Below are 15,005 nucleotides of genomic sequence, written 5' to 3'. Positions count from 1 at the left end.
TTTTTTCTATCTAAACTTTTTTATGTAAGACATGACCAATGCATATTTTACTAAAATTATTATTATTTAAAAGTGAAATACCTCATTTTTCTTTTATGAGGGGTTTTATGTTAAAGTTCATACGTTCTCTAAATTTAAAAAAACCTTAGTTTAATTTAAAGATAAGAAAAATAATTGGATCAAAAGTTTGGACATTTTTTAAAAATTACCAAAAAAGCCAATCGAGCTAAGTTAACGCTCGTAACATATCATTATTTTTTTAATTAATATTAGTTGTTCCAAGACGTGTTTCAAAACTGTTTTAACAAAGTTATTTTTAATTACATTTTAAAAACTTGAAAATGTATAATCAAAAGACAAGTAAGATATCTTATCCTCCCTTGTGCTAGCTTATAACAGTTATCAGCAAAATTAAAACTATTTTTAAAACATTTTAATTACGTTAACGCAAATCTCAAATTGTTAACTCCACTGTAACAAATTACGTGTGAAATTTTATAACAAAAATTTAGACTATACAGTAGAGTTACTAAACTACATTAGTCCTATCATCGTAATTGTAGAATTGAAAACTTAGACAAGTATACAAATTGAAAAATATGTACTGACTCTTCTTAATTAGAAAATTTTCTAAAACAAACATTTAATGTTTATCTTTCATTATGAGCTACTTGAAACTTCAAACAAGTTTCAAGTTCAAACAGTGTTTACTGTATAAAAAAATATTAAATTCTTCAACTTTAAATTGTTCCTTTTAATTTTTTATTGTAACATTTAAACAAAATTCTACCTGTAGGTAATAATTAAAAAAATACATGTTTATAATAAATTAGATCATATTTAATCAATTGAAAAGTACAATGAATACATATAGAAAAACACACAATAAATTTAAAAACTTACTACAATAACAAACAGTGCAAGTTTATTACAAATACATTGTTATTCAAAAATAGCTATAGAAAAAACCTTACTAAGTTCTAGTCAAACAAAAGTTTAACATACAGACGGATATAAAAAAAAATTAAGATTACAAATGTTTCATAGAAACAGTTTTATGATAAACTTACTATTTGAATACCTCTTTTTTTTACAAACTATTTTACTACATTTACTTGAAAAGTTAAGAAAAACAGATTTTTTTTTATTTTAAATACCAAGAAGTTATATTTACTGAGTTTATAACTTGTGTGTGTTTACTTTTCTTAAAATATAAAATTAATAGTATGACTTTTTTAACATTGTTAGTTAATTTACTGAATTAGTTATAAAACCTCTAAAACTGTTTAATATAATAGACATAAATCAATTACACTAGTTAAAAAGCTTTGTAAGTTTAGTGTTTTAGATCATCCTTGCTTTAATTTTAAGTTTAGTTTAAGCGTTTAACTTGATATATCAAAATAAAAACATCCAAAGTATAAGTACCTTAATAGAACCAGTTTGTAACTATATAACTGTAAATAATCTATTTTAGTGAATAACTTTTTTTTAATAACTAATAACAACTCTTTCAGATTAGTTAAGAAAACATAGTTTATTAAACTAACTTAAATAGTTTTTAAGTAATAAAAGGTCAACTTTTTCATAGTTTTGAAACTTATCAAACTAGGAATGTAAAAAACTGACTGTTATAATACAGTGTATATGGTTATACTTTATTTAATATGTTCAGTTTTCATTTTGTCGTCTTTGAAACATCATCGTTTTATCAAGTATGAATTTGATTTCTATACTTACTCTAATATTTAATAATAGTTGTAAATAACTAACAAAATCAAGTTTCAAAAATTAAATGAACAACAATTATTTCACTTTATATACAGAAGCAAAAAAGATTTAGTCTACAAGTTGTTATACTAACCTTTATTCTTATTTCGTGAATTTAAACGTATACTATGTTTACTTTAAAGTCCGACTTAATGTTTGTTTAGTGAAAAACAATTTAAACTTTAATCGTATTTTCAGCTAGTTTTCTGAGCGAATTCGTTTTATATAAAAATAAAAATCATGTTAACTTAACAATAACAGTAGTTTAGATTACCCTTAACTTTGTTGGCTATTTTTAAATTTCTAAATGCACGGTGAAAACTAGAACCCTAGCTAAATATTATTTTAAAAGAAAAGAAATAGAGTAAACTGTAATAAAAAATACGAGTTTACTATTGGACAAAGTTTATTGAAACATTACAACAGTATATTATCTTTAACTCTTGTCACTGCTTACATATAAAACTGTAAAAAAAATAAAAGCACAAAATTTATATTGTAAACATGGGTACAATGGAAAGTTAAATAACAGAAGTAATATAAAGTAATTACGTAAAAATAACATCATCCAGTTAATGTTATTTTTAAGGTTGTGGTTGAGTTTTCAACACCTCTCTTCTGCTGCAATGCCCATTAGGTTTTGGTAAACAAACACTGTCTAGTGCTTTTCTGCTCCATTTGTCCCATTTTCTTGGTATCCTGCACTGATGTTTTGATCTTCTCCGTTTCTAGAAACTCATTTTCGGTAAACTAAATGCAAAAAAGGATAAACTCTATAGTGTATAGTACTACTTTTAAAATTTTTTGTTACACTAGTGCAGACATGTTAAAAAGCTCTGCTTTGTTTACTCAAGCGTGAAATTACTTACTTAAAACAAACCAAAGTTTATACGCTTCATTGCTGAATTGGCATAGTAACTATTAGCATTTTACCAACTCTGCACTAGTGTTTTGAATAAAAAGACATAAAAACAAACTTTGATATTTTTAAACGATTCTAACTGGGTAGGTGTCAAATTTGCACAAGCATACAAAACTGCACGAAAATACTTTTGCACGAAGACACTTTTGCACGAGGGGACTAAATTGCACGAAGACTCTTTTGCACGAGCAGAAAATTTTGCACGGAGACATTTTTGCACGGGTTGAGTTTTTTTTTTAATTTTTTTTTTTATATTAGTTGTTTTTTTATTTCTTTTATTTTATTATAACTGTAACCCCTCACCCTTACCCTCAATCGGTAAGTTATGTTCTTTTCTTTTTTATTAGTTATTTTTTTTTTAATTAGTTTATTTTTTACCATCACTGTTACCTCTAACCCTTACCATCGGTCGGTAGCTTATTTTTTCCTTTTAATTAATTAATTTTTATTTATTCATTTTTTTTTTTTTTATATTAATTGTTTTTTTTTTACTGTCACTCTTACCCGTAACCCTTACCCTCGGTCAGTAACTTTAAATTTTTTTCTAATCAATTTCTATCTTTTATTTTTTTTTTTTTATGTATTTTATTTTTATTTTTTTCTATTGTTCAAAAATAACACTCCGTGCAAATTTTAGCTTATGAAAAGTTGACCCTTGGTGCAAAATTGTCTTCGTTCAAATTTGTCCCCTCGTGCAATTCAGTAACCTCGTGTAATTTTGTCTCGTGCAATTTTGACCCGTTCCCAATCTAACTACATTCGGCAGTAAAAAACAATAATAAATTTAAAAAAGAAAAAAATGCTTAAATTTTATTTAAGATAAAAAACTAACAGGGGTTTGATAGCATTCGTACTTCGAACAGAAGCTGCATTTACCGCACGCCCGAGCGTATCTGTGCCGGTAGTTATTTATTTGCTGTTTTTCCTGTTCAAACTGTATTTCTTGTGGCATTTTTAATACTTCAGTGCAAACTGGTGTGTACAGCCTGCCTCTATCTACTTTACCTTTAAAATAATTATAAATTTGATTCAGTTAAAGTTTTGTTTTAGTTTAGTTATTTGTGAGTTTTAAATTTACTCATACGCGATTTTTAGACATTAAAAAAATTTAAATTATAATTAAACAGTAATTTTTAAATAAGAAAAATTTTGAAAAAAAATGAGTTTAGAAACAATATCCAAAGTTAACTTTTTTATAAAATTTACTGAAGTTAAATAGAATACATTTAAGATATCTTAATAAAAAATACTTACCACACACAATATATTTTTTGCCAATTTTTAAATAAAGGCCACAGCCAACACTTTTTGGAGTGTAAATATAACCCATTCCTAGTTGAATACTAACACCTTTTTGTTTGAAAATCTGCATAAGTTATTATTTTATTGCATTATTTTCAAAATAGAATTTTTAATAACTAACCTCTAGTATTTCTACTGTGTATTCAATTTCATGAGGATATTCATAAGATTCAAGTCTTTTTCCACTAAAACTAACTAAAAAAAAAGCTTTAGTTTTAATTTAAAATTTTTGTTTGTGCACTTTTGTTTTTACGTAAGGTCATTAGGCTCTTTTTCAAAAATTGCACATTCAAGTTAATTTAATAAACTAGTTTTAAAGTTATACTGTGTAATATATTCTAGTTTTTAAGTAAAATACTCTAATCCCAACAAACAAAAAATTTTAATTCAAAACAAAATTGTTTTTTTTTTCTTTATACGTTAAATTAACTAATAAATAAAATTATGATTTTTAAACTTTACGATACTTTCTCTACAAAAAAAGAAAAATAATCAAAATCCTAAAATTGAAAAAAAAACAATGGCAAGTAATCAGGATTTTTATACCTGGAGCAATAGTCTTTTTTCTATTAACAAAGTTCACTTTAGCCGAATTTTCTACTTGAACATGAACACCTGTTAGAAAATAACATTTATTTAAAAAGTGCTTTATGAATTTAAGACATGAACAACTGTTTGTACAAGATCATAAAGTATTTTTTGCAACCAATTATTTTATTATTACATGGAAAACTAGTTTTAAATAATCCTTTTTAAAAAATATACAAATAGCTACTAACAAACTTTTTACCTCCAAGTCATTAAATTTATGTACTTGTTACTTGAACAAACTTTAGATTTTTTTCAGATATACTTAAATGTTAATTAAATATACAAATGATTTAAACGCAATAATAACTAGGAAAAAAACTAACAAAAATCAGACATGCAGAATTTATCTTGTGGGTGAACGTAAGAACATTGACAAGCTTCTGTTATGACGTAATAAAATGTCATAATCGTAAGTGATAATATGAACTTGACATTAAGATTCATAGCTTATAAGATACCGGTAACGGATGATTAAAAACTATAAAAAAGAAAAATTAAAATGTTTAGTGCAAATTGAAAAAGTAACAATTTATGATACTTTTTAATATAGACAATATGCATGAATAATATTACCAATGTATGTATTTAAACCGCATTGAAATGAACCTTATATATATTTGTAATATATTTTTTTGTGAAAAAGGCAGGTATTCAACTATGTACAGAGGTAAATAAACATTTATAATAGAGTATATCCGTTTTTAAAATTAGATCAACACAATAACTTATAGTTAACATCAAACCTGACATGTTTGTTAACCAAACAAATATCGATTAAAACGTTTATGTATCCGTCAGTTTATATTCTTTAAATGAAATAATATATGTATTATATATTGTATACATATTAACTTAATCTACTATTTTTTATTTAAACTAATAGTTTTTTTAATTTATTTACAAGTTTATATTTTTTTAACCAACGAATGTTTCTTATGTTAAACTTTTACCTTTTTAGATTCAAGGGTTAATTTTTTACTAATAATATTTATATAAAGCTGGATCGCTGTTTACATAGCTGATAATATGTCTGGCTTTTGTTTATTTTTGGTAAAACACAAAGTGATAAGAATTTACAGTAAACTAAGTTTTCAAAAACTATAACATTTCACCTAGTTAATTAAAACACAATATTTATTACTTATTCTGTAGTTTAACGGTAAGTAATGACAAAAATCTTAGTTTATGTAAAAGTTTTTAGTAGTTGACTAATTGTACTAGGATTTTAGAAAACTTTAATAAAACTAGACAATTGAAAATAAATTACTCAAAAATTACTTTAACTTTGTATTTTTACATTTTTGTACACTTTTGTACTTTAACATTTTTCAACATCACAAATGCTAAGGATAAAAAAACATAAAATTATTGTGTATTTAGTCGAAGTATTATAAACTTGGTTTCAATCAATATTGTTTGTAATTTTATAAAACTAAAACATTTTAATCTTTACCAAAGCATTTTATTCATTAAAAGTAATAAAAATATTGTTTATATTAGTACTTTGAACAGAAATAAAATTTTTTAAACAAACTTATAAAATTGTAGAGTGGAACAAATACTTAATACAAGTTTAAACCGTCAACCTTTGTGAATTATGTTTTTTTGTTATTTTTGTTTTGGTCTGGTTTAAAAGTAAGTATTTTATTAAAAATTAAACTCAAAGTTTTGATTTATATACAAATGTACTTATTAATACTTAAACATTTTTAAAAGTGTTGCTGTAGATAAATTATACTGTTTTTTAAACTGTCATAAATATAGAACTTTGAAGTATTGTAAGTTGATACTTTTAACAGTTTTAATTAACATTCGGTTGCTTAACATACACATGCTTTATCATACTTTGTGAGTTAAATGGAAAAAGTTACATTTTTCTCTATATTTTAGTTTATTTAACATAATTTGGAAACTTTTATCTTCAGTTAAAGTTTTGTATAAAGTTTGTAATACAGTTTATACAGCGAATTTAAACTGTTTTACTAAATGATGTTTGTTTTTAAATTGCTATATCAAAACTTATGAAATAAAACTTAGATCTACTCTCGGTTCTTTTTTTAAATATTTTTATTATAATTTAATTGTTTGAAATAAATGTATATTAAGGTTTGTAGAACAAATTAAAATGTAATAGTTTACTTATGTTATGCTTATATTACTTTTTACTAAGCAAAGTTTTCAATAAACATACTAAAAATTTATAAGAAAATATTTTACGAAAGGTTAGAGCTTATAGTTTACACAATATTAATTAAAAAGCTTATTAAAACTGAAGATTGTTTTTAAACGTATGATTCATAACTTGAACTTGTCATGTTTTTACAGGGCTTCTCAGAGTAATAACGATTTTTTATCATACTGAAAATTTAATAAAATTATTGTCAAATAACAAACGATACAAACAGATTTTCAAAATCTAATACTTATTTTCTCATGTTTTTTTATGAAAAAAAAAACTTAAACACTTATTGACTATTTTGCTGCTATCTTCTAAGTATTTTTTTTGTTACATGAAATAAGTAAGCTTAAAATGTAGGAATTTAATACAAGTAGTTTTCAAGTCTTAAAGTAAAGTATCAGAACAGAGATTTGTATTCAGTAGAATGTTTACTTGCAAAAATGCAAAGAAAAAATTAGCAAAGAAAATACGTTACTTTTTGAAAACTAATTCAATTATAAAAAGTTATCTGCATGAGTAATTTAAAATAAGTTGTATCATAGTTTTTTAACATCATTAACTTAAAATACATTTTGAGAAACACAATTACTTAACCGAATACTGAGAACTTTCTAAAACAATTAAGTTTATCAATTGTGAAATACTTAATGTTGAAACGTAGCTGTTTAACAGCTTTCATTTGAAGCTTCTTTTCAATAACTTTTGTACTAATTTATCTATTTGCATGGCCTACTAGAGTGTTCTTGTATCTATTTCAGCGTAAGTGCTTTATTTACCAAAGGTAATCAATGCGATAAAATAAAATATGTTTAAAGGTCACATACTCAGTTATATATTTGCTGTATTTTTTTTTTATTCAACTAAAAATATTTAATCGCCACAACTTTTTTTACAGAGACAAAAACTATTTTCTTTGTACTGTTTTGATGATAGGACTCAATAATTTTGTTAAAAAGAATTTAACTCATAAAGAGTATTTATATTTTATAATAAGTGGCATTTTTTCACACAGTGCTATATTTTTACCGACTTTTTTCAACTAACTGTAACACAAAATCAATTTTTTTTTTTTTTAATTTATAAAAAACAATAAAAGTTAGAACTTTATACAAATTAAAGATTTATTTCGGAAAACTCTTCGCAATACAAAAATTAAAAATTAAGTTTTGATATTGGTTGCGTTTAATTTTCGAAAAGATCCATAAGAATTTTCTGCTTTTTTTGTATGTGTTACAAGAATATCTTTAATCTTTACCTAGTACATTTGTACTCGAATAAAGTTCTTGCATTGTTTTTTTGAATTTTTTGCTTAAGTTTAACATTTAGAAAATTTTATTAGATCATTATTGCAAAATATAATTTTAATATTTTTACTTCAAGAAACTTAAAAAATAGTTAAACTACCACAATTGTTTCGTTATTGAATTTTATATATTTTGTTACAAATGTTGTTAAAAAGTAATTCACATATTTGAGATTTTTTACCGAATAATTGTATATATTTTAGGAAACCTTTAGTTAGATTTTTTGGTATATTTTTTTAATAAAATTGTTTTACTTTTGCTACGATATGTTCTACTATCGAATAATTTAAATATAAAGTTTTCATTTACAAGACAACTTTTTTGTTTTGAAACTGTTAGTTTAACTGGTATATATATATAGTTGAGTTTTAAACAACATCTACAAAAAATATTTATGCAGTATTTTTGCTTAATAAACAAAAGCAATATATTTCTTTTATCAATACTTGAAAACTCTAAACATCATAATTTTTTAATTTAAAAAATTATTACCGTCAAGCGTGTCAAATACTTTATCATTTTTCTGTTTTTTATAAACTCTTAATACTTCTATCGATTATTACAACGATAATATTTTTGAGTTTTATTTTTTATTCTTTTACAACGAGACAAGCATTACAAAACGAAAGCATAGATATAAATAAGTTTATATGTTAAAAAAATAACCAAAAATATATTTTTAGAACAAAAATGTATAATTGTACTTTTAAATCATAATGCAAACAGTTAAAACCTTTATTTATATAGCAACTTATAAAAAATACAAGAATGTAGACTAAAACTACTAAAAACATATATTTTAAATAAAACAATCAGAAAGATAACTAAGTAGAACAATATATCATAGACGTTAAAAGCATTTGTACTTTCTTCTAAGACAAACTGAATCTATAACTTTGATATTATCTAGATCTTTTCTGCTGCAACGTCCATTTGATTTCGGTAAACAAACACTGTCTAGCGACTTTCTCCATTTTTTGTTCCATTTTATCGGTAACCTACACTGGTTTTTTGGTCTCTTTCTTTTCTGTGTATATTTTAAAGTTTTTTCTGTTTTATTGTAAAGTTACATGTTGTCTTAAACAAGTTAGATGTAAAAAACTTTTAAAAGTTTATCACATATAATATTTTTGTAATATAACGTGGTAGTCTTTGAATTAACACAAATACTAAGGAAAAAAAAATCAAGTAGCAAATTTTTTTAGGATTTTAGTTAAAGGTTTTTGATAACTAAAACTTCATTCCGACAATAAATAAATAAACAAACAAACAGGGATCTGATAACATTCCTCCTCCCAACAAAAGCTGCATTTACCGCAGGCCAGATTGTACTTATACTTGTAGAGTTCCTGCCTTTGCAACTGCTTCTTTGTATGTTCGTTGTTTGCGTTACGAGGAAAATGTACCACCTCAGTACAAGACGGTATAAACAACCTGCCTGAGTCTAGTTGTCCTGAAAAATTTTTGTTCATGAGTAAACTGTAGCTTTGTACGAGTATTCAGTAAATTACTAATACTTTATTTAAACTATTGTAATTTTCCCTCAACAAAAAGTTATTAATGTCATACTTTTCTTGATGAAAATATTGTTTGAGTTTAAACGAAAAATGCTTTTTTGGTAGTACATGGGTTTTTTTTAATTAGTAAAAACTGTATAGCCGCACAGTTGGTACTTACCAGTTATGATGTAGTATTCACCAGCACTCAAACTGACGTCACATCCGGTAAACTTTGGCGTGTAAATAAATGTTTTTCCTTTCCTAATGCTTTCACCTTTTTGTTTAAAAACCTATAATGTAAAAAGAAGTTAGCTTGTATAAATTACGCCCAACAAACTTCTGCAGTTTATTTTTGTTACTAACCTCTTTAACTACTGCAGTGTATCTAATTTCCTGAGGATAACTCTGTAGATTTTTTGCAGAACCAAAACCAACTGAAAATAGATTTTTTAGTTAATTTTAACAAGCTAATAGAAATTTAAAAGTTCTAGTGGTTTTTCTATTATTTTTACTCAAAAGAATTTTAATTAAAAGAATTTTTGTGAAGTTCCATTGATACCCATTTATCTAAAAAGTAAAACAAGTACGTACTATAATTTTTACCGCTTGCTTAAAAACGCTTATAACTATTTGATCTCACATATTTTATAAACTTTAACTTGCAAGAAAAAACTTAACTTTCCCAAACTTTAAGCTTTTTTAAAAAATGGAGAATTTTTAATTAAAATTGAATAAATAAACTATAAAGTATTCAAACCTGGTGTGTTTAAAAATCTTCGACCGTTGTTTAGTACCGTGACTTGATCAATTCTTTTTATTTTTATGCCGACAGCTGGTTTTAAATAAAATTATATTAAAATCAGTTTTCATTTAAGATAAAAGTTTTAATTACTTACAAAAAAAACTTATTTTTGTTTATAAGTACAAAAAAAAAACTTAAATGTCTATATTTATAATAAGAGAGAAGCACTCCTTGCTAACATTGAATCCTTTTGTTCTCTTAAAAGAATTAAACTTAAAATGATGATGTAAATATTAAAACAGCATACTTAAACATCTAGCATAAATTCAATTTAGTTTTTCTTTATTTAAAAAACATGAAAATAAACTTATAAAAACTTTAAATAACTACCATTTTATATTTTATATAACATACATCAACTACAATAAAAGTTTTAAGTATAAAAATATAAAAAGTCAATAAGTTTTTTGTTCACAAGAACTTAATTTGTAATATAACTTTAAACCTAAAGTTACCAAACTCTTGTGCTCGTTACATAAACTAATATTTATAACTTAAATTGTTAAATACATATTTGGTTTAATTGCAAAAAAACTAACAAAAATCAGACATGCAGAATCTATCTTGTGGGTGAACGTATGAACATTGACAAGCTTCTGTTATGACGTAATAAATCGTCATAATGGTAAGCGCTAATAAGAACTTTACATTAAGATTCATTGCTGATTAGATATAAGTCACTGATCGTTTAAACTTACAAATCTGAAAAGTTACAAGTTGCAAATTAGGTTCAGCACTTTTTTTTTCATGTGGAAATTATTTACAAATATTACTAACAGTATACTTTAACGACACTGGGATGTCTTATATACATATTTATATTATTAGTAGAAAAAAATGTGAAAAAGGCAAGTAGCTTATCATGTACAGAGTTTAATAAACATTTCTTATAAAAAGTGTAGGATTTTAGAATTTAATCAAAATAAATACATAGAATTATCACTAAACTTGACATGTTTACTAACCAAACAAATATCTATTGGAATTATTATGTATCCCTCAACTTAATTTGTAAACAGATTATAAAATGCTTTTAGAAAAGTTTCCAACATTTATCAAAATACCTGGCATTTTATTGTTTTATTTTGTTTAAAAATATAAACTCTTTAAATGATGTACAAGTTTATATATTTCTAATGTTAAATTTTTAGCTTTGTATGTCATAAACTTTAGTTGTTTTAATCAATATTGTATAAATAATGCTGGTTTGCTGTTTACATAACTAAAAAATATGTCTTTTTGAAAATAAAGTTAAAGTTTTCAGTAAACTAAGTTTTCAAAAACATTTGACCTAGTTAGTTTAAATTAACTTTTTATTATTTTTTATCTACTACACTACACTTTATCTCTTATGACGTAATAACACGACATAATTGCAAGTTTTAATATTTACTTGATAACAGTCATCATTATTATTTTATTACTAAATAACTGAAAAATGAAACCTCCACTCTTTAAAAAATAACTAATAAGATATTTTTCATTATTTTACGAAACATGTTGAACTTAATATGTTTGATGTACTATAATGAAATAATATTGAAATAAAAGCGATTGCGTGTATGTACACAACAAGTTTATCTCTCAAAAATTGCAATTTGTTAAGTGTGTACAAAGGTAAGCAAACATTTACAATAAAATTTTTTTGTAACCTACATGATGAATTATCAGTGTAATAAAACAAAAGCGCATCATATATTTTTAGATTTTTTTCAACAATATGCTTAAGCAAAAATTACTATAAAACTGAAATTAGAAACAATTGATTCAAACTTAATTCAATATTTATTTTTTCCTCATAATGATTATAACACTTTTTAATATTTTACTTACATCTTTATAACTTTAAAAAAAGTTCAGCATATATTGTTATTAAATTATCATAAGCGTTTACAAAACCTTATAGTATTCATGATTTTACTTGTACTTAAAGCTATAATAAACTTTTGTCAACTAACTATTTTTTTATTTCGTAAATTAAGCTAAGATGTGTAGTTTGCAAATGCAGTATTAGAAAACTCTTATTTTGTATAAAGATTTTATATTACATTTAATTATATTTGTACAAGTAGTTAAAGCTTTTTTCATGAACTTACCAAAAAAAACTCTTGTTTTGAAGGTTTTTAAGAAAAGCATTACTGTTTTGCTTAGTGTATATATTTCAAGTGGAAAATGCTTTTTTGTTACAGAAAATACTGAACTTAAAGAAAAAACATACTCAAGTAATTTACCTTTTATTTATATCAAATAAACTATTTATCCGTAAAACACATGTCGCTCATCAATATAGTATAAGTACCTAGTGCATAGGCAGATCTTTCGGTTATCGTGCACTACTTGTTATCGTACAATAATGATGAGCTTTTTTCTTTAAGTTTTAATTTTTTTAAGTTTTCCAAAGACAGTTCTAACACCAAAATGAAGCAGTGATGTTTTGCTTAATATAAAAATATTACAACTTAGTTCAGTTTTCAGCCCTTAAGCTGATTGTTTTTCGTAAAAAACGCTTAAAAAATGACTTAATGATAACTTTTATTTACTTGAAACGTTCATAAAATAACAGTATGTGTAAAATAAGGCTGGTGCACTAATAGAATGTTACTTAATAATGCTGAAAATATTTGACATAACTTTTTTAAATTTTAGTTTTGTTATTTTACATCAAAAATTATTACAAAATTTAGCTTTACGTTAACAAAACATTAACATCCCGCTTTAACATCAAATAGACCTTTGGAAGTTGTTTAGCTTTTATGCGTAAAATTGTTTTTCTTTTAGGTTGATGTTTTGTCGGTTTTGATGTGTTAACAAAGCAAACAAAACTAGTGCAAAACAAATAAAAAATGTTAAATTTACCTAAGCTGTTGTAAAAATAAAAGTTTCTAAAAATACATTCGACCTGTATAAATAAACTGCATTAAAGCCAGACTTTATAGTGAACAAAACTTTGTCGCTTATTTTTACTGTAAATTTTATTTGTACAACAGCAGGGTAAACTCAACATTTACTTATTTATATTGCACTAGTTTTGTTAATTGATTTATAGCTGTTACAAGGACAATTATTGACAATACAGTTGCAATAGTTTTAGAAATAAATAAATTTATTTACTTCGAGCTAAATTAAAACACTAAATAAAAATTACTCCTTTAAACTATGACACTTGAAGTATACTGTAAGTATATAATAAGTGTAAAAATTAAATAATAACTTTAAAAACATCTTTTTTTTTTCACTAAAATCTTCTGCACCAACAGAGTTTCAGGTCTTGTGTAAAAAATGTTGTTTCTCCTAAGTTTTTTTTTTCATACAACTGTTCACTCCCGTAGAAGTGGAATCTGATTCTAAATTAGAAACCTTAACTGAATATACACATGAAGTTGAAACCACATATATGAAACTTTACTTGAAGTTATGTATATAAGAGCTGAAACTCGAGTTTAAGCTGCGTTCATTAGACTAATGACTTTGTTTCATCGTTCCAGCACAATCCAAATTCCCAGAACTATCTCCACATGAACTGATTTCCTAAAATTGACTGACGACGGATCCCGTTGAACACTGTTTCTTTGAAATGAGTTCAGTAGAGTCCCCGAACCGAGATGTTAAAAAAAAAACTGAGACGTTTGAAATCAATCCCTGCGAGTTGATTAAGATATCGTCAGTGAATGAGGAATTGTAGAACTTAATCGATTTGACTACTGTAATTTCTAATGAGTCCTTAAAACGATTGTGAAAATTTCATCACTTTATTTTTCAGCTCCAAGTTTGTAATTTTCATCTGAACATGCAATTCTGAAAAAAGGTTGCATGTGGTTTTAAAACGAATAATTAAATTTTCTTCTATGTAACTATCTTGTGTCCAACCTACGTAATGGTTACTTGGCTGAAGGTTTTCCCTAACCGAATAAAACGTTAGAAACTACTACTTTAGATTATGTAATATTCACATTCAATTAATGTGTAGATACATATTGAGAACTCTGTTATAATTTGAAAAAGTTTAATTATTATTGTTTATTGAACGACAAAAAGACGCTTACAATATTTAGTCTTAGGACCTGTTGCAAGAAAAACCTTCCTGTTATTCAGTCGCACATCCACCGAATACCTTTAAACGTCTTGTCTTGGACGTAAATTGTCTAGGACGATTTAAATTGGGTGCTTTGTTGATTACTGTATAACTTGTTTTCGTTTGACTTTATTGTTAGTTATAAGGGTAGTTTATTAATATACTATAATGTGAAAACTCAACACTCACACTAATAATTTTTTTTTGTATTACTTGTGCTACTTAAACGTCAAAAAAAATCACCAAGATACTTTTTCACGAGGGGATAAAATTGCACGAAGACAATTTTGCACGAGCAGACAATCTTGCAGGGAGATATTTTTGCACGGGTTGAATTTTTTTTTCTAATTTAGGCTTTTTTTTATTACTGTTACCCTAACCCTTATCCTCGGTCGGTCACTTTATTTTTTGTTAGTCTTTCTTTTATCAATTTAATTTTTCTATTTATTAATTTTGATATCTGATAGTTCATTTTTTTTGGTTTTTATTGATTTTTTTTCTTGATTTTTTACTCTCGTGCAAAAATGTTCGTCCGTGAAAAATTTTAACTCGTGCAAAATCGAC

At 24.8% G+C, this 15,005-nt stretch overlaps 2 protein-coding genes across 2 annotated transcripts; both read right to left on the bottom strand.

The window, feature by feature from the left end:
* Nucleotides 1-2,354: 2,354 nt before the first annotated feature.
* On the bottom strand, nt 2,355-4,990 carry LOC145835952 (uncharacterized). The gene is made up of 4 exons (XM_082943726.1): nt 4,909-4,990; nt 4,541-4,609; nt 3,525-3,697; nt 2,355-2,498 (listed from the first exon to the last, which is right to left on the bottom strand). The coding sequence occupies exons 1-4, from the start codon at nt 4,988-4,990 to the stop codon at nt 2,355-2,357; spliced, it is 468 nt and encodes a 155-aa protein (XP_082799852.1).
* A 3,928-nt stretch (nt 4,991-8,918) lies between these two features.
* LOC145835941 (metalloproteinase inhibitor 3-like) lies at nt 8,919-10,990 on the bottom strand. The gene is made up of 5 exons (XM_082943715.1): nt 10,909-10,990; nt 9,931-10,001; nt 9,746-9,857; nt 9,340-9,521; nt 8,919-9,095 (listed from the first exon to the last, which is right to left on the bottom strand). Exons 1-5 carry the CDS (start codon nt 10,988-10,990, stop codon nt 8,919-8,921), a joined length of 624 nt encoding a protein of 207 aa, XP_082799841.1.
* Between the last annotated feature and the right edge of the window lie 4,015 nt (nt 10,991-15,005).

Source organism: Thalia democratica, chromosome 1, assembly GCF_965202585.1.
Source record: "Thalia democratica chromosome 1, ktThaDemo2.hap1.1, whole genome shotgun sequence".
In the NCBI taxonomy this organism is placed as follows: Eukaryota; Metazoa; Chordata; class Thaliacea; order Salpida; family Salpidae; genus Thalia; species Thalia democratica.
The sequence above is the reverse complement of the archived record's forward strand: the minus strand, read 5'-3'. Positions and strand labels throughout refer to the sequence as shown.